The sequence below is a fragment of the Neopsephotus bourkii genome, unplaced genomic scaffold, assembly GCF_033783945.1.
Source record: "Neopsephotus bourkii isolate Nb327-2 ecotype Australia unplaced genomic scaffold, CSIRO-AGI_Nbou_v1 NB_1350, whole genome shotgun sequence".
Taxonomy (NCBI): domain Eukaryota; kingdom Metazoa; phylum Chordata; class Aves; order Psittaciformes; family Psittacidae; genus Neopsephotus; species Neopsephotus bourkii.
The window spans coordinates 1,597,226-1,617,706 of record NW_026901829.1 but is presented as its reverse complement, the minus strand read 5'-3'; the positions used below and the strand labels follow the sequence as shown (position 1 = coordinate 1,617,706).

Genomic DNA, 20,481 nt, shown 5'->3' with positions numbered 1-20,481 from the left:
ATGGCTGCTATTATTATTATTGTTGTTCTTATTTTAAATCCTCCTCTCTGCAATTGCTGGAAGCCATGAGAACAGCTGCAGTAATAGTTTTCATTTTGTACCACTGGTCTCATTGTCTGTGGATACTGTTAACTAAACAAAGGCATTTTAAAAACTGGATATAAAATGGTTAATTCAAATGCTGAAAACCTGCTGAATAACTTGGGGTGCTGCTTGCTGGTCTGTTTGGTTTAGGCGACATTCTCTGTTCTACTGCAGGGCCACCTGAGCAGAATTTTTAGCAGCTTCTTTCGCTTACAGCATGATAGACTGCATCCAATGTGCACATGGGACTACTCCTAAGACGTTTTCCCTTTGTCTGCATCCTTTGACTTCCCAGATCAAAGGACTAGAACAAAGTTGTGGTGGAAGATGGGTGAGCAGCAGTTGTTCTTCAAGTTCCCATGGGTCACCCTGGCATGGCCTGAATTTTGCAGACTGTGGCTTATCATCAGGGTGCTTGCTACACAGGAATTAAAGCAGCATTAAATCAGGGAGAGAGAATAGTGAAGGAACTGGTCTTGAGTTCAAGACATCTGAGCTAATAGTTACTGTTGCATTTGTGATTGTTGTGACCTGTGGTTTTTTGTGCCCCTGGGAAAGTACTGTCTCCCTGCCTTGGTTTCTCACTCCAAAAAAATGGGATCCATTCTGCTCCTATTTTATGTTCTTTATGTCTCTTCATTTAAGTTTTACAGACCAGGAACCGTCTGTTAGTATGCATAGGATCACTGACTAGTACAGCTAGTGCTGAACACAACAGAGGCTTTTAAGAAACAGTTGTAACACAAATTATGAGTGATTCTTTCCATCACAGCAGGGCTGCTCACAGCTGTGTGGGAAGAGATGGCAGCACTGCTGCCTTCAAGGACAAGCTGGCTGTTAGACTGGGGAGGCTTGAGGGCACAGAGTATGCTCTCCCATGCTGAGCCCCAAGTGAGAAGGATTTCTGGGGTTTGCAGCAGACTTGTGAGTTTTGTTTTTCAGTCCATCTGTGTCTTCTGTTGAAGTGGATGGTCCAAAGTTGGTTCAACTAGGGGTGTGTCTAGAATTTTAAAGCAGGTTTTTTTCTGCTTTGCAAAGTGCATCAGTCAGGTTTCTGGACTGATTAAGCAAATATAAAATTTGATCTCAAAAATTTCAAAGGAAAAGACAATTTCTAATTGTTCTTACCAGGAAAAACTCAGCCAAGGTATTTGTGGACTAAAAATAATGTCTTGCAACTTTGTAGTGACTTTCACTGAATGCTCTCCAGATATTTTACTAACATGGATTAATGAAATCCCAAAATACCCATTGCAGGCTGGTATTTTTTTTATCCTTGTTTCACAGGTGAACTAGTAAATGGATGAAATTCTAAATGCCTTGAAGGTACTGGAAAAGCATTAATAGGACCAGTCTTTCACCTTTAAAGCTTAAAGTAAAGCAGCTAATAATAAAGTTTAGTTACACTGCGCTTTCTGACATCTTACGGAATTAGTTGCTTTTCAGTTGTTAACTGCTTCCCTTTTCCAACTTGTCAAGTAATGTAAATATCCCTTATTGCACCCAGATAATACAACAAGATGGCTAGCTATTTTATCTTCATTCCTATTTTGCAACCAACTCACATTTGGTATGCAAGTTATCCTCAAGGCTTCACCATCCAATCTACTTTACACTTCACTCAGAAGTGTGGCTGCTTACTCTTATCTAAATTCAGCCCATTGGCAACGGCAGATAGGCACACAAATACGATGGTAAATAAGTTTCAGAGCAGGGCAGTTTTCATTAGAATTGCGTAAGCATAAACCAGAAGCACCAAGCCCAGTGAAAACGCTATCTCAGGCTGGCAAATGTGCCACGTTTGCTGCCCACAGCAGAGAATCTGCAGAGAGTTGGTGCAGCACCTTTGGGCTGCCAGAGAGGAGGAGTGGTAGGGAAAGTGTGGGAGTGCGTGCCTTAGGGGCAGAGCATGAGAGGGAGACAGTGTAACAACTTCTACAGACCTGCGAGCTTCCGGAAAACTGCCAACACTGGAGTATGGAAGATAATTTTAGGTCCCTTACCAAAACTTCCAAGAGCCACAGGCCTTCGGAGCAGCAGTTCAGAGGTGGGCTGGCTTTAAAATAAACAGAAAAGAAGATGGATTATTTTTTTCTTCTTCTTTTTTTCTTTTTTTTAACTCAGACCAGAGTAGGCTTTTGTAACAAAATAAACCGTGATTTGGTTCCTTGCTGCTACCGTTGCAGAACGTTTTGATTAGAAAGAGGTGATGTGGGCTGCACTGTTCAGAGCCTTACAATTAAAGGTTTGGCTACTGTTGCCTGGATCAGGTTAAGTTAATTTGCTGAACAAACCTTTACAGCCACACTGTTTCAAGTACATAACCATATGCCCACAGACTTGACTCAGATAAAGATATGAGAAACTTGTCAGGACAGCCATAAAATGATTGGAGGCATAAATATTTTGCCATCAGTCAGGAGAAGACAACCTGAATGTCTAGGTCAAATGCACAGTGCTCAGATTAAGCTAAATATTGCAGAGACTTTCAATGCAATCTGTCTAGATTCTTGAGAACCTGTGTAACAGTTTGTTTCATGATAAAGATTAAAAGAGGAGGGGTGTTTAGTGTGTGTGTATGTTTGGAGGAGGTTGTTTTAGTTTGATTATTTTTCTGTGATATGTGGGAAGTACAAAAGACTTTCTGATAGCACTGACTCCCTTGGAAGTGTGCGTAAGGCTGTTGATACTGACTCCATATTTGTACAGGATGTTGGTGCAGCTCATGAGGAGCACAAAGGAAAAGAGAGAATGTGTCACTGTCAACAACAGACTTCTATTCTGCATTGGTTTGCATTCTCTTTAACATTGACCAAGAGTTTACAGCGGTAACACCTTATGTAGATTTTTCTCTGTGTAATACAGACAGAAGGCTTAACACAACATTTAGGGATGATTAAATGGACCTTGAATTGAGTAGAAAATTGTGCTGTGCAGCAGCTGATGCTGAGTTCAGGGTGCCTTGTTGCATGAAACTGGGGAACATAACCAAGTCAGAGCTGAAGTAACTGGTAGGGAAGGGCACACATCAGAATTGGTTGGCTAGAGTCTGGAAGGAGTATGAACTGCAATGAAAACAAGTCAGCCCTTGTGGTATCGTGCACAAGATCATCTGTGACCACAGATTTCATTTTGACAGTTAAGCCTTTGTCTTTGGATGGGAACCACTGTGAAGGATATATCAGACTGGTCAACTGAAGTTGTTCCCACAGTAACAATAATGTGAAGGTGTTTCTTAGTTTGAATTAGCATTACAGGAGATGCTTATCTAGTATGGTATTCTGCATGACAGAGAATGTGCTGCTTTTATCATTTTACCTCTTACTGATGGCTTATATAGGAATGAGTATTTTGTACATCTCCCTGCTGCAGGCAGCAGTGTGTGATATGAGTGGTGCTAAAATCCCCTGAAAGTAAAAGCCAGCTGAAGAGCTGTGATGATGGGAATAGAAGAGAGAGGCACTCATCCTACCTACCTTACATAGCTCTTGTATTGCAGGAGACTTTTTTTTTTTTTTTTTTTTTTTTTTTTTTAACTGAAAGGGCTTATCAGCCTCCACGTGCTACAGAGGAAGCTCAGGTGCCTCATTTGGACTTGGTTGAGGCAGTCAGCTTTCTGATGGCTAACGTTCAGATAGACAAATTCCACAGTGAGTGGTGGAATTTACATTATTTTGTTTGTTCACATTTAATGTGTGTTCTGTTCTCTTGACAAGGGTGTAGCTGGTCTTTAAAAGGAGAAAGGCACTTGCTTGTTTGGCTGAGGCTGGCTACTGCTTTCTGAATCAGTTGGTACCCTCAAGGGAAAAGAGGAATCATCTGTTTCATGACATCAGTGGAGCATAGAGAAATGCAGAACAAAAAGCTTCATGAGTGCAGGGTGGGGAAAGCAAAGGTGGGGAGACCAAGTCAACATAGAGCCTTCAGAAAGGGTGATGAAAGTAGAATATTAAGATGAGCAAGGAGTAGACACACAGGGCTTGGATAAGGAAGGAAAACAAGGTGCTTTACTGGGGGATTTGAGAGGGCTGTGCAGTTTATTGCAGCCCATGAATGATGCTGGCCTGAAAGTAAATGTGAAAGAGTGAACCTGCCTTGGGAGCACACCATGGGTAGCAAACAGTTTGATCACAAACTCTTATTTTTGTTGTAATTCACTCAAGAGGAACAGTAAGGAATTTTCAAGGTTCCCTTTTTCTAGTTCATGTTCAAATAGAACAGAATTTTAGGCTGTAAAAGTTCCTTTGTGTAATTTTGGTGCATTCAGAGTTTGTGCTGTTTCCGAGTGATGAGGGAGGCAACGGTTGCTGCGCAGTCAGTGATCACCTCTTTGCCTTTTCCTTAAATGCCATTTAAACCACAAAGCACGCAGAAATGTTTAAAGGCAGTGAGGCCTTTTGGCCTTTTTAGATACCTAACTAAATATTCATGGCAGATATTTTTTCTTGACATTTTTTTTAAATCTGAAATTTTGGCTGGAATACATGTTACTGTATAACTTCCCATCCAGCCCAGGAAAAGACAGACATTTGAAGGAAAAGCAGTTAATGAGATTTGCTTATGAGTATGTTTATGATATTTCAGTCTCTTTTTGACATATTACTGGCACTGGTGACATTTGTTTCCCTTCACTTACATAGAAATAGAAAGATTTTAGAATGTGCTAAGTACTTCATACAGGCAGTGTTGCACTGGGCACAGTTATAGATTGATAGATACATGAAATATATCTGTAACTCGTGTAGGGCAAGGATCTTCAAAGGGCTTGGTGAAGATCAAAGCCCAGCCTGTAGGGTGTGACCAAATAGCCTGCTGAAAAAGACCAAAGTGGATATGAAGCCTTTTGGTACAGGAACACTGGTTTGTTTTGCTGCAGACAGTGTATTCTTTGTGAGGTGCAAGTTTGTGGCACCTCCCTTTCTTTATACCTGCACATGAAGTCCAGTGCACACGTTAACACTCCTCTCATGCATACGATAAGAGCTTTAGCTGCTCTTAACTCCTGCATTATCCCACTCTTAAGTTCCTTTCAAAAAAGTTTTTGAAAACTGATGCACAAAGCACATGCTCCAGAAAATAAACTTAGTGGAAAGCTTAGGAAAAAAAGGTTTTGCATCTCCCTGTTGTTTCAGATGAAACCCTGTACATAGGTGAGGACAGTTGTGTCTGATCCATACAACTCTTTGTATCTCCATCATTTACAGAGGCCTTGTTCCCTGAGGGTTCCTCATTAGCATAGTAGGAAAGCAATGGAATAGTAAAACTTTGGAATTGGCAATTACTGTCCTTTGTTTGGCTGTGTAAATTTAAGCAGAGACTGCTTTAGCTCTTGTCCGGTTTGTTAACTACAGACAAGAAAGGCTTCTTTAGATTCTTGCTAAGCAGGTGCTAACAGTGTGAAGTGCTGGACAGCCTGCCTTTGTGTACTTCTGATCTAATGCAATCCTAGGCAGAACAGAATGAGTCCTTTTTTGTGCAAGATGGCTGACGAGTTTCAGGAGGGCAAGAGAATGTGTAGCAACCCCTGTTGAAAAATTGAAGGGACTGCAACAGTAGGAGTTTTTGCCAATGTTAGTGGGGGAGAGTGAGTCTGAGAGAAAAAGCATGAGGTCTTCTGTTAAGAAGTCATGAAGCAGAAATGAGAGCTTAGGAAAAATTACAGGCCACGAGGCCATAGTTGCATTTGGGAAAGTTTCATAAGAAGCAGAATTTTTGGCCTTGTTAAAGGATGGAACAGTTTGAACAAAAGAGTGTGATGGATGGGAAATAAACAGAGTATGAAATACCAAGGTTTAGGTTTTTAGATCTGAGCTGTTTCTTGCTAAATTGTTCCCAAAGATTTCATAGTCACAATAATTTTTTCTAATATGTCCAAACTTTCTTTAAAGTAATTGGAATCCAAGTGCTATCGCTGGCTTCCTGACAGCTAGTTGTTACAGGAATCAAGAGTTGTTTCAAGGAAGGTTTGATTAAAGTGTCACATAGCTATAGTTAACTGGCATGTGACTTCTGTTTCTCCAGCAGACTTTCTTATCACAAGCCTTTATGAGGACCATGTAGAGGAGGGGTTTTTTCTCCTTGGGGACTTTTCTTTTTTTTTGAAAGTCAAACTCTTGAACTGTCCTGTTTGATATTGAATTTATCTTATTCAAATATCCTTGACATCCATGTACAAAGGTCCTGTGCAACCTGTGACATACACACAGTAACAACGGGGAACTGAAACTTCTGCTCACAGCATGTTTTGGTTTAGACATACTTCAAGCATTAAAGCAGTTTAATTGTTTTCCTGGTGGGTAGCAGATCACCACAGGTAACAGATCTAGGTTACTAGGTAACAAATCACCATAACTGTTAATTGTTATTACAGGAAAATATCTAGGACTTGCTGGGCTAAAATAAGATCTTGCCCTGAAAATCCAATTGTCTTAGTTTAGTTATGAGACATGACAAGTGGGTGAAGCTGGAAAGTGGGCAAAGGGTGTTGTCAGATAATGCTTTTGGGACTACTTAAAACATTATAGAATCATAGAATCATTCACTGCCATCGCAGAAGAGAGTGGGCATCATGCAAGTGGTTCTCACCTGTACCTGTGCAAAGCTTTCCAGCTGAGCCAAGGGTGTTGTCAGATGCTTTTGGGACTACTTAAAACATTATAGAATCATAGAATCATTCACTGCCATCGCAGAAGAGAGTGGGCATCATGCAAGTGGTTCTCACCTGTACCTGTGCAAAGCTTTCCAGCTGAGCCAAGAGCCAATACTGAAGTCACTTTGAACCCATCTGACACTGAAAGTTAAGAAATGCTTGGATTATCCAGTCTGGTGACTCAGCTGTGAGGACGGTAACCTTCAGCTGTGACACCAGAACAAACACCTGGGAGTGGCACAGTGAAACCCAGCTGGCCACTTCCAAAGTGATTACACCCTAATGTACCCAGTGCCTCTTCAGAAAGGGGCTGATGTAGGTTGTGTTGGCAAGGAAAAATGCTTTTTTTTTTTTTTTTTAATTCAGTAGCTGTAGCATGAGCTTGTTGTGAGCCTGACCCCTCAGAGGCTACAGTGCTCAGGAGGCACTATTGAAGAATGTCCTAATGGTTTTAAGGAGGGAAAATTGGGTTAATGCCATCACCACTGAATTTTAATAGGAAGCACACTGTGTATGAGGTAGGCTTGGAGAAATGCTCCATGGTGTTGGGAAGAGAGGCCCATGAAGTATAGCACAGTTGGCACAGGAAAGGGGTTAAAAGACAACAATACATGGTAATAGTTCAGAGAAGTACAGCAGAACTGCATTTTGCCTTGAAAGAAAGAGCATGGTGGACAGGAGAGCCAATGAAGGCAGGCCTCGGTGGCATAAAATAGGAGATATACCATCACAAAGAGGTAGGGGAGGAATGTTATGAGTGGTATCTGCTGTAGGAAGAGAAACACAGAGAGGTCAAGGACATATTTGTTGATGAAGGCATTGTTGATGAAGAAGAGTATGAAATGTCAACTTCAAAGAACAGAGAAAGAGGTAGAGAGAGTCTGGACTGATCCTCAGGAGGGATCAAATGTTGACACTAGTCACAGTCTCAGAAAATCACTGCAGAGAAGACCAAGAGTCTATTCAGCATCTGGGCTTCACAAATGTCAGGTTCTGAAGCAAATAGTTCAGTGTTGGGGCGGTGGTGTACTTGTGTCTGCTCCCCAAGGGCAGACATTCTGTTGAGAGCTGCAAAGGTGTAACATGAGCTAACTGTATTAATACAAGTAACAGGAAGGTGTATCTGTAATATGAAGGGTCCTGCATGTCAACCACGGTGGCTTGATTAGACAGTTTCAAGCAGTTAGTTTTCACAGTCTTGGTCATGATTTTTCAACAGCTGTGTATGTGTGTAATGCAAGCTGGAATTTCTCTCTTTGTTTTCTTTTATAGCGTACTACACATATTTTGATAGCACAGTAATGTTTTACTTTATAAGACTCGTTGCATTCACAATATAAAGGAACAGTGGTTCAAAACGGTCTTCTGGTTTTGTTGTGTTCAACAGGAAATAGCTCGTCATCTCCGACCTGGAACTCTGCGTGCTCTCTTTGGGAAGAACAAGGTTCAGAATGCTGTCCACTGCACAGACCTACCCGAAGATGGACTTTTGGAGGTAAGACCTGCTAGACAAACATGCGGTTTTATGTCATTGAAAGTTTTAAAGTGAAAAGCTATACTTGACACTTTTTTAAGCTGTGGACATGTTTTATATGTGGAGTAGCTGTATTGGAGACCAGCCAAGAAACAAAAGCAAAGAGTTTATTAAGGGCATTTAACTCAATTAATTATGATACTGTAAAAAAATTGCTCATGCAGTTTCCTTGAGTGAATATAGTACAAGGAAGTATTTAATGAGATGAAAGTCAAGAGTCTTCTCTTGGCCAGATGTGTCCTTGAGACTGGATATCAGCATCTAACAGCGCTTAAGCGAGGATAACTTTTTAGCCCTTTCTTGGATAACCACCATGATCTGGATTGTCTCTACAGTGAGCTTGTGTAGGACTTGGAATATTATAGGCACAGGAATTCAAATTCTCCAGATAGGGTCCAGGTTTATTTGTAGACAGTCATAATTATGCACATCAGTTGATATTTCCTGTGCTTTATATTAACTTACTAATTATTATCTGATTTTGGTTTTGTATTCTTTCTTTAAAGTCCAATAAAATGGGAAAATTTTAAATTAAGGGAGTTTATAAAGACAGAAATACTCACTGTGAAAACCAGAACAAGCTCACTCAATTCCGTGACTCAAGACTAAGGTCTGTACAAGGGTGTTGATGTGGTGTGTAAATATATCTTGGATGGATCTCTGCATCAATGCAGATATTTTTCCAGGACATGAATAGCTTCTGTTTTACTGTCTACATGTATTTGTGAGTGCTTTATTGTCAGACTGATGGTAGCAGAATGATGGAGCAGCAAGAATTTTTCCAGCTTGGATACTTTTACACTGCCAACATGGTGTTTTCTTTGAGGGGAGAGAAAGAGCTAACTGCATTGCCATCTCCCTTCATGAAATAAAATCCCATCTGTGGGTTAAAGTGCTGTTTCCCTGGAAATTGCATCTAGTTTAAGGAATAAATTACTGAAATCCAACAAGTGAGAATGGCAGCCAGTATCCACAAAGTTGCAGCTTTTTAAACCACTTCCAAGCTGCCATTAGAAGTTAGATGATAACTTTTAGTTTAAGCCCAAAGGGACTAGATTCAAATAAACAAACAAGTATTTGTCACGACATGCCTAAGCTCCCTCTGTCATGGCTTTTTAGAGGCAGCAGAAAAAAAAAAGGCAAAGCCTACAGGGGAAAAATAAAAGCATTTTAGTACTTTAGCAGAATTCTTTCTTGCATGTGTCTGCAATCTGTCTCTTATGCTGATGCAGAGCAGGTATAAGTCCATATTGCTGGGGTTTTAAATTGGTTTTGTTGTTCAAATTGAGTTCACAGCTACTATAATTGAGTTGGTTGGAACAAAGCAGTTGAATTGCTTCTCCAAAATAAAAATTGAGACGGGAGTTTTTTCTTAAGGTCTCCACTTACATGTGTTTGTCCTTTAAATCCCACAGCTGAATCATAAGCAAAGTTCTTGATCTAGTATTACTTCGGCTACACATTTTGGAGTTCCATTGCAGACTGGTCATTTTAGCAGTCATTTGTTGATTGCTTTTTTTTGGGGTGGGTGGTGGTGTGTGTGTAAAATACTTTTTTTCACCTCACATAAGTGTACACAGAGTGTGGCTCTTCATCTGTAGTTTCTTTTATAACGTTCCAGAAGTTGTAAAGGACATTGACTAACGTTCTTTAATGAGTAAATAAAGAAGTGAGTGTTTCATTCTGATTGTTTGGCAGATAAGCATTATAATGTAAACTATGGAAACCTTTTTCTGCTAGCACTTTAATTCTTGGAGTATCTTTAGATCTGTGTTCTGTAAGAAATGTAGTTGCCTGAAAGTTAGGTAAGCAGAATCAAAAATACAAAAGCAAAAAGCAAAAACCTGTGGATTTGCCTTAGTGCAGGGGCCTGTCACAACTGATGGGAAAGAAATGATACATTATACACAGAGATCACTCTTGGGAAGGACTTTTCCTCGTTAAGCTTTTCTGTAAGAAAACTCAAACCCAATTACAGAGGTCTCATTTGCTGTCAAGCAGTTACCAGATGTTCCTCCTCCCTCAGCCCCAGTAACTGTAAGAAAGCTCATCCCCAGTAACTGTAACAGCGCTGTATGTGCTGGGCTAGAGCAGAGTGACTGTGTGACATCCAAGATAACCATAGAAGGAAACTAAGGCAGACATTTTAAGGAAGTATGCTGTTCAGTAAATGATGGTGAATGTTTTCATTCTTCAGTGGATAACACTATTTTAATATAGTGACTTCAAAAGAGCAATTATTCTCAGCCTTGGAGGAATTCAAGTGAATTCAGAGATAGATAGGGCACTTGTCATTGAGGAGAATGACCTTGCCTGTGGTAGCACAGTGAAACTTTCTTGTTTCCATATGGAGTTAGGGTGTGTTCATTATATCTATGTTCTGGTAGGAGATGTTGCTGAGATGGTAATGCTGCAGTTTCTATAAAAGCTTTACTGTATCATTGTAGGACAACTGATAAGTAGAGGAGGAGTCTGGAGTAAATTTCAGAGAGAAATCTGACTTAATAGATTTATGCTATAAAGGTGAAGGATCCTTTTTAAAGCCCCCAAAAAAATTGATTCATCCCTAGCAGTCTCTTTGCTGTCTTCAGGTGGCACTGTTCTTTGTACAGTGTTAATACTCTGCTGCAGTTACTACCCAGTATAGCTCCAAAACCCAGCCTATATGCAAATTCTTGCACTTGTGTTTTGCTGATGAAAGGTAAGTCTGGCAATCTGAATTCAGGCACAAGAGCTAGGAACTCCAGGGTTTCATTTCTAACTCTCGTGCTGATTTTATATGAGCTTGGTTAAGCCACTTTGCAAATTGTGGCATGAAAGTGTTTGGCTCTGAAATTCTGTATGAATATGTTCTGATTTATATTTATCTTCTCCAAAATAAAATACTAAATGCAACCAATTTTAGAAAGCAAATTGCAGAATCATTCTTACAAATTATTACAAGATTTCTAACACTCCCCCCCACTCCCTACTTCCCACTACATATACGTTGGTGGGGTTTTTTGAGGGGTGGGTTTTGGCATTTTGGTGGGATTTTTTTGTTTTGATTTGTTTTTTGCATGCTTGGTTGGCTTTGAGTTGTTTGGTGATGGTGGTGGTGGTAGTGGTGTTTCATTTTTGGGTTGGGGTTTTTTTCCGGAATAGAACATAGCTCAGTTACTCTTATGAAACCCAGTAAGCTTTCTTGGAGAGAGGATGCTGTGAGTAAGCTTTCTGAAACTCTTGGTAAACCAGAGAGATGAGCCTCAGGGAGCTGTTACAGCCCAAAAGCAGGCAGAGCCACTGTGATACACAGTGAATAAAGTTATTTACTGTCTTTGATTCAAAGCTTCTGTACAACCTTGGCCATGTTTGATAGCTGAACGATCCTTTTCCAGAGATAGAAATCCATCCCATTTCCAGTGCAACCTCTCTGTACAAGTGCTGCAGAGTGAAAGTCCCAGTATTTCTGATCTTGAATTGAGCCCAGTGGGTTCCTACAGAGAAAGCCTTAGCTGTCTCTGTTGGCTGGCATGTGGAGCACTTATGTTGTTAATGCTAAAGCAGCTTCTTAGAGGTCTGTGCCACAGTCCTGACTCTGTTGTGGCCACATGTTCTGTGAGCACATCTGCAGTCAGGGTCAGCAGTGCCCAAAGAACCATGGAGGCAAGATGGAGGAACTGCTGCTGTTGCCATTTTGTGGAAAAAAGCAGAATAGGTTGGTCTGTGTGTTAATTGACTTTGTGACTTTTGAACTTCCAGAATCAAACAGAGATGGGAAGATACCTGATTGATCTCTCCTGTCATGGGCCTTAAATGCACAGTATTATTGGAACCACAATAAAGGTGTTCTCCTTTGTAGAAGAGAGCACACCAGTGCTTTCCGGAGGGCTCAGTTAGGTATCCTTAGTGGCAGATAGTGCTTAAGATTTCTCCACCCTTCTCTGCAGTTTTAATGACCCATAGTTAATGATCAAACTGAAATTTGAAAAGTGTTTGTAATGGGGACTGCTGTCTGATTGCCAGCAAATGGAAACTTCTTAGAGGAGATGAGACAGGTAATTGAGGGCTAGATCAAATGCTTGCTGAAGTTAATAACCAAACCCTAGGTGACTTTGGTGGGTCATACTCAGTTGACAGTTGCTAGGAAGGGCAAGGTAGTGACCTTTCTCCCCAAAATCATGACCAAGGAGTACTTGGGGAAAGGACAGAGAACAATGCTGTCTCAGGGACAGCAAGGACTAATTAACTAAATGAGGATCAGTTTGTGCACCTAGCTTTAGAACAGTGTTTAATTAATGTAGTACAGCAGTTTTTCAATATTTGTTTGTTAGACCTCTTTTCCATGCACCTGGAAAAAGGAAAGTTCACTTCCAAAGAACCCTCAAACAAACCCCAAAAGCAAACACTGTCATTTGCTTCCACCAGTATGACCCTTAACTCCTGTCTGTGTTCTACAAACTACTTAAATTTTAGGCAGTGATTATAGCACACCATGATTAATATCTCACTTTGGCTGAATGGAGGGAGATGCAGTTGAGTGTAAACTGCAGTGGGAAAATCAGTGTATTTTCAGTTGTAAAGCTTTAACTGCTGCTTTTATTCCTAATTTTGTGATACAAGAGGAGGGTGAATATTGCCCTGAAGCCTCTTGGATGAGCTCTTTGACTTACTGGGTCAGGCATTTATTTATTAACTTCATAGACTTGCATGTCTTCAATTCAGTACAAAACGTATTTTCACAAGTGACAATAGATAGACATGAATAGCTCAGGACAGTCCATTTTCTCAGCCTTGTCATCAGTTTCTCATTTTAATGAGGAGAGGAAAGAAAGGAAGTAAAGAAGGGGGTCTGATAGTGACAGACTGTTTATGAGATGATGGTGTTTCATGAGGGAAAGCTAGCCAGCAGTTTCTTATATTTTCTGATCAACTGGTGCTGTGTAGGACATTCATTCAGAGCACAGGTTTGCATTTGTTTCCAACATCCAAAGCAGGTACTGCTGTATCTCTCATCAGGGGTTTTTTTTCTATTTTATATAAAGCAGGTACTATTTGGAGCAAACAGTTATGCTACTCGCCTGCATTTACATTCCTTCTGAGTCAGGTAGAGCAAAGACTAGAACCTGCATGTTTTATATATGCCAAGTGAGTGCTCTATTTAATAGACTAGAGATGCTTTTGCATTTCTGTCTTTCATGTACACATGGTGAAAGATGATTCTGTTTCTCGACTCGCTTTCTTTGACCTGAGAAACATTTCGGATAAATATCTTGTTGAAATAGAAGCTTGCAAACCATTGTATCTTATGAATCATCATTCTTTAGACAAAACAAGTTTCCTTGACATTAGTCATTTCTGGAGTAGTTTTAATGGAAGTATTTGATGCAACGTGCTGTGGCTACCAGGCTTCATGGTTTATGTGCCTCCTTAAAGAGGTGAAGGCAAGTTAGAAATTTGCCTTCACCACTTATTCACGTCACTGAAAGTACAGTGAGTAAAATTTTCCACAGGAGGTGGTGCTGTACACACACCTCAGGTCCCTGGGTCTCAAGTGGCTGAGTACCTTTCAGATTATGCAGGAATTCGCATTATTTGCACCCATTAAAAAGCTGGTAGCCTAGCCTTGCAGTTATAACAAAACCAGTATAACTGAGGTTTGGCATGCTCTGCCTGTGAATTGTGGCTCACACTGGGCAGTTCAAGGTGTACTTTTTTTGCTAGCAATTCTGTAAGGGCATTTGTACTGTAGTTAAACATTCTGGGATGACAGACTGCACACATCTGGGATAGCCTGACAGGCTGTTGAGGTGCAGCCTGCTGTGTCTGAGGCACCCATGTGTGCACTTTATATCCCTGTGCCTTGGTGTTTGGACAACCAGTCAGTCTTACGGGGTTTCTTTGCAGAATTAAAAAATGCTTGATAACCATACATGTATATGTGTGTGTTTTTACATATTGAGGGAGAAGATGCTGCCCTCAGCAAGATATGCATGAAAAAGATTTGCTGTGAGATGCGTAAAATTTGAGTTCTGGGTGAAATAACCTTCTCCCTCATGCCAAGGAAGATGCAGTCATTAGGTGACTAATTCTTCTAGGAGACAGTAATGTGGCAGGGGGGTTGGAATTAGATGATCTTAAAGTCCTTTCCAACCCTACCTATTCTATGAAACGCTGCAGGAATGTCCTTACACATGCTTTGGCATGCCTGGTAGGCTATGTGTGGAACTGCAGAGAGGGGTGGGCTCTTAAAGCCAGTTTTCAAAGGACTGCAGGATGTGGCAGCTGCCTTCCCAGCCTTGCATCCCATGGATGCTCTTTCCACTGACTCCTCAGGGTGCAGCATGTGTGCTGGGTGTGCCTCTGCATGGCTGCTGGGTGCCGTCAGGCTCTGCCTTGGGCATTGGGACTGTGTGGAGGGAGATGTGTCAGTTTTCAGTGTCACAGGCAGCTTTCCAGCCAGGCAGCAGCAAGGTCCTCCTCGAGTATCATTTGCTGGCCTTCTCCCTTGTCTCAGAGCTATTTGTAGCATCCATAGACATGAAAATAACCTATTTAAGGGAGATGATTTTGCTGTTATCAAAGAGTGGGTTTTCTCTTCTGAGAGAGCTGTCATGACGGATGTTTTTTTCCCTATCAGTCCTTTGAATTTCGACTGTTCACTGGTGTTTAAGAGTAAGGCTGGGGTGGGGACTGGCAGACTCTGCAATGTGCTACTGCAAGCTCTTCCCCTTGCTCAGCCTTGCACCAGTGGTGAGGCCGGCTTACTGCTTCTAAGGCATTTAAGCAAACAAGTAACATCATCTACCTGTACAGATCAGCTGTGGCAGTCTGACAGAGGGAGACTTGCACCAGTTCTGACACTGAAAGTTCAGCTGGCTGGATCCAGCCTTGGGGAGATGGGAGGTGCTGTTGTAGGATAAGCTGTGACAGGATGGGCCAGTTCAGAGGATGTTTTTGTCTGGGCAATGCTGGACAAAGAAAACCAGCATCTTTTTCCTCAAACGTGGTATTAAATGCTCTGATGGGTGTTAAAGGCTGTGCTGCTCCCCAGCTTTTGGTGCAGCGTTTCTTCCACCTACTAGAAGCCAGCTGTCCTTGGTCTGGCATTCCAATTAGTGCCAGGAGAAGCATGCATTATGCCTCCATTCCCTTTGCCTTTATTTGGGAAGGCTGGGGAAAGGGTGGTGGTTTAGCAAGCTGTTCAGAGTGGACAGGGGAGCACTCGCCTCGCAGCAAGGGCACACAACAAATACTTCCCATAACCGTTTCCGTAAGGAGAGAGTCCTGTTACAGAAGCTCCCCACTGGCTGCCAACTTGAGTTTTTCTGTTTGCTGCTTCCTTGTCTGCCTGCATTGTCTTGACACATGGGCATGCTGCAAGGAGCTTCCTATCATCCACCCATGCTTTCTTACCAGAAGTGAGCTGAGCCTCGGATTGAGGTTATACTGCAAAGGTTTAGGGTCGAAGGCATCAGAATGATGCAGCACTGTTAATCTTTTTGGTTCATCAACATATAGTCCAAGCAATTTAATGGAGCATGTCAATGAGTAACTCTTAGAAGCGTCAATGTGCTTAGTGTGGAATTTGTGTATGTCGCACTCGGAACAAAGGTCTGCTGCACTGCTTGTTACTGATTAACTTGTCCGGTATTATGCAAGCTGCCTCTACCAGCTGAGAACTAACTCTCCTCATTCACAGGACAGTGCAGCTTGTAAAACATTACACAGCAGAAGTGCATAGCATGGCAATGAACCTTTCACTGAGGGCATTTCAGCTGTACAGCATTTCCCTCAGGAGTCGTTAAAATATTAATAAAGAAGCCATTGTTTCAATCAGTCATACAGCAATTTTGCCATGAAGTCTTTTATTAGGGGCCCATACTGAGCTGCATAATCCTGGATAAGATGCTTTTAATCATCTGCAGTGAAAAGAAATAAAAAATTGGGGGATTTGGATGAGGTTGGGTTTTGGCTGGGTTTTTCTGCAAGTTTTCATCAAAGCAGGAGCTATCTTTAGCTGTCAGTTGGAAATTTCAGTTCCTTCTGGTACAAAATGATTTCTAGAGAGATCTGTCAGATAATGGTTATTATGATTCAAGTGCTTCTCCATTTTAACTTTCTGAGACTTTTTATCCAACAGCTGTGGGAACAGGTTGGAAAGAATCTGGAGTGTAGGAAAATTTCATTCTATTTGGTTGTGGTTTTGCATATCAGAGGATGTTAGCCAGCACTGTCTCACAGTGTTTCCTGATGCTGTATATATACTTGTACAGAGAATTAAGTAATCTGTTTGCTTAGGCCTATCTGAAGAGAAATTAAGATTAAAGGTAGCAGTAATAGAGGGATGGATTTTGAACAAAAAAGGTGGTGATTTCTCTTTTAAAAGAAAATAAATAAATCATGGTATTATTAGGTCACTCACAGCCTAATTTTGAACACAGGTTGTATAATTATTATACCTGTGGGCCAGACAGGCAAACTGAACTAGAAACTTGTTTAAACAGAGTTGTGAAATAGTTCAGCTCTTGTGCTTCCACTTCTGGGTAAGATCTGAGGTCCAGTTGCCCCTTGTTCTGCCAAGTCTGAGCTTTACAAGTGCCAGAGAGAAGTTAACAAGTGTGAACCAAGCAGCTTCCAAAGCTCTTTTAGTTTCACCTGATCCTGAAGGCAACCTGTGTGATAAACAGGGCTTGGCTTTTGGCACGTGTTTGTGTTGCGCTGAACAAGGTGATTTTGTGGAGGGGAGGTCAAGGCAGAGGGAAGGCGTGACACGTCTTGATAACTCATCTGAGGCCCAGTTTGAGTTGTTGAGGCTACTGCCTTCTTTCTTTCCCTCAGCATGATCTCATTTTGAACCAAAAAGCCCAGACCCTCTTTACATTAACCCTCTTCTTCCAGCTTAAGAATAGCAACAACTTAGCTGCAACTCAGCTGCATGGTGGGTAGACTACAGCAAAGAAGAGAAAAAAATCCCAAGGGAACAGCTTATACAGCAGAAGCAGTATGGGGACACTAGCTGCACAGTCATGTAGCTCAGAATCTCCTTTTGTTTCTTGAGCAATGGCATGCACATGTATTTTTTTGTGGATTCCTGTTTTTGACCTCAGTCAGTTACACCTCCCACCTCTCTCTCAAGAGGTGAAATAGACAAATGATTAGCTATGTCAGTACTTCCTGTGTCAGGTTTACCCCTTCCCTCATCAGTGCAACCTCCTTGACTGACTACTGTAAACCAGCAGTAATTAAGAGGAGAATTTAAGTCTGCTATCTGCATACATGTGTCAAAATGTATGTGGAACATGGAAGAAAAAAAACAAAGTCAAACATGTCCTTTCCAACCCTAACTATTCTATGATTCTATGTTAATATGGCTAGAAGACTGTGAATAAGATTTCCTTTCACTCATAGGACATCAACACCATGGGATATCTTAAGAGTTTTTCAAGCTCTAAAAGCCTCTTATTTCATAAGTAGTAATTATTCCAAGTGTAGTGTCATACTGGTATTGCTTTTCCATTGTGGTAATACTGAGGGCTTAGACACCGGCTGTGATGATCTTGTGCTATCAGCAAACGCAGAGCAAGATAGCAAGAGTCACCTGAAGGGGTGTTGTCTGTAGTCTAGGGCTCCTTGAAGTCAAGCATCTTCTGGTTTCAGGAAGAGCTGGATCCCCCCTCCTTGTCTTTAACCCTAAGTGCATTGGCATATAGGCAGGGATGATATGTCTACAAGTATACCTGAGATATACCAAGATACATAGGCAAGTCTGAGCAAAAGGCAATTCCTTTAAGTGGCCAGAGTTGCTAAGAGCACAAGTTTCCTTCCACGCTGGCATCGGTGGTAGTTACTGCTGTGCTGTTGGGGAGAGACTGTGTGCCGGGGCTATCCAACCACAAACCAGGGACTGTGGGCTTTCTCTGGTAGCTGCCTTACTCAGTCCAGGTCCTGAAGACAAACTTGGTCACTCAGGTGTCAAGAGTCTAGTCCTGCCACGACAATACGTAGTTTAGCACACAGCAAGTGTGGAAATTGCAGAGGGCTGCTCAGATTTGAGCTCTTGTCCCCTTAACACTGACCCTTTCCACAGGGGGTTGGAGCTTTCTAGGTTGAGTGATGTTGCTTAGAAGGAAGTTTGACCACTGTGCTGGGGGAATTTATGCCATTGGTTTGGTGGGATATTTCCTGACAGCACAGGGAGCCACAGTCTATGCAGGGGCTTGTGATGGCGCCTGCAAGGCCACTAGTGGTGGACTAGGTGATGCTTTTGCTTAGTTGGTTGGGGTTTTTTTCAGGATACTTTGTTACTGTCTTACCTGTCACAACTTTTACCCTGCTGCCAGGTACAGTCTGTTGGGTATCCTGGCCAAATAGTACCCTGCTGAACATCTGTGTTGCTCAGGAAGAGCTTTAGATGCTGGCTGCCTTCTACTTCCTTTATTTGCTTGTTGCTTCCATGGTTGCACGAATCTGTGATGTGCGTGGAAACATGTTCTTGTTCTCTTTCTACAACCACTTATAGCCAACCTCTATTGGCCATAATCTAGTAGCTTGTGAGGACCATGACAGTCAGTGCTCTCTGAACAGGCTGGAGAGCCTTAGCTCAGCATTGGCGAGGAGCCTCCACGATGCCTATGGCTTGTATGAACACATTCAGACCAGGCTTTTCTTCAGCAGGGGCCCTTCTCAGTGTTTTTATCCAGTGTTCAGGACATGCTTGCAGCTTACATTGACATCCATAGTGTCTTGTCTGTACCTATCATCTGACTGGTTCAGGGGCATCCTGTAAGAGCTCCACAGGAGCTCCTGGTTTTGAGACAGACAAGTGTCCCTCAACATGAGCATGATGTGCAGAGGCAGTGATCCTACTGACTCAGAGGCATCATTGGGAAAGCAGTAGTCGCTGTCATGTTGTAGTTTTTCATGTGTGATAGAAGCCAGGACCTTTCATTTTATTTCGTTCCAGTAGCTCTCTGCCAGGCCAGTGATCTCTTCTGATGATGACCAAAGGCATTGCTAAAGGAGGAGTAGATCTTCTGGGTGGGAGCATCCTGGGCTAATGTGTTCAGCCCCAGCTACTGAGCAGTCGGTTTATGCCATGGAATGGAGAGATTCAGTGAACATATACCCTCTTTTTAAATCTCCAAGTATCTGTACTTCATAAATCAGTAGTCTGAGTCAGCACAGTAGTTATGTATGATGTAAAAACAACACTTTGTTATTTTCAGTAAGTTTTCAAGTTCACTTAATTTTCATGTGGTGTAACAAAGTAAATAGCACAAAACTCACTTTCTTGGTGTTTTGATTGTGTTATAACAAATTACTGTCTTGTCCTCTCGTTTACATCCTGTTTGGAACTGAGATTTCTCTAATCTTTTTATGGTACAACTTTCAAGGAGCTTCCCTTGTCCTCTTTCACTGTATTTTCAGAGTTGATCTTAACCATATGCAGTGTTTGAGGTGACTGTGTTAACAGCACATGGCATAAAAGCAGGATGTGTTAGCCTGTTGTGCTTCTTTAATAAAACTTTCCATTGCAGAGTTTTATTTTTTTGGTGCATAGTAGGGGTTTGTCCTAGTTGTACTTAAGAGATTACCTTGGACAGTTGAAGTGCATATGTACACATTGTTCTGCCTTGGGCAGCCTGACCGGCTTCATTTCTTGCAGTGTGTGACGCTTGAGGGAGAGGCAGGGGTGACTGACTTTCCTTTTTTGTTTTCTGAACGATCTTCCCAAGACTTAAACCCTCCTCAGATTAATGTGGGAAGATAATTTTTTTTCAGAATAAAACAGTGAGTAAGTAGACCCTCTTCTTTGACAACCATTTTTTATGTCTGTGAACTGCTTGTGGCTGGAAGGATGGTATGAATCCATGGGGTTTCAGTGTGTTAACCCAATGATTTAGTCATGATTTAGTTGAGTGTGAACTGTAGCTGAAATACATTTTAGGTTTTAGCAAGTGCACTTGCTAACAGAGTTGGCAGGTTTATGATGATGTACAAACCAAGATTAATGGGCAAGGAGAGATTTTTGGTTCCTACTAGAGACCTCAAGCTGAGATAACATGTAAGAAATTATAAGGCTTAAGTGTTCAGGGAGAGCACAGTGCTGCTGAAACTGGAGGTCAGCAAAGGCTCTCTGGATCATGTGCCTGGATACCTGTGCTGAAACAAGGAGCTACAGTTTAGTGGTGGTTTTGGGGAGAGTGTACTGGTGAGGACGTGTCCAGGTGCG

General features: G+C 41.7%; 1 protein-coding gene across 1 annotated transcript in view; it reads left to right on the top strand.

The window, feature by feature from the left end:
• Positions 1 to 20,481, top strand: part of NME7 (NME/NM23 family member 7) — a 76,497-nt gene that overhangs the window by 51,360 nt on the left and 4,656 nt on the right. The window contains exon 11 of the mRNA XM_061366624.1: positions 8,121 to 8,228. Within this exon, the coding sequence (XP_061222608.1) occupies positions 8,121 to 8,228 (108 nt within the window). The remainder of the gene's footprint in view (positions 1 to 8,120; positions 8,229 to 20,481) is intronic.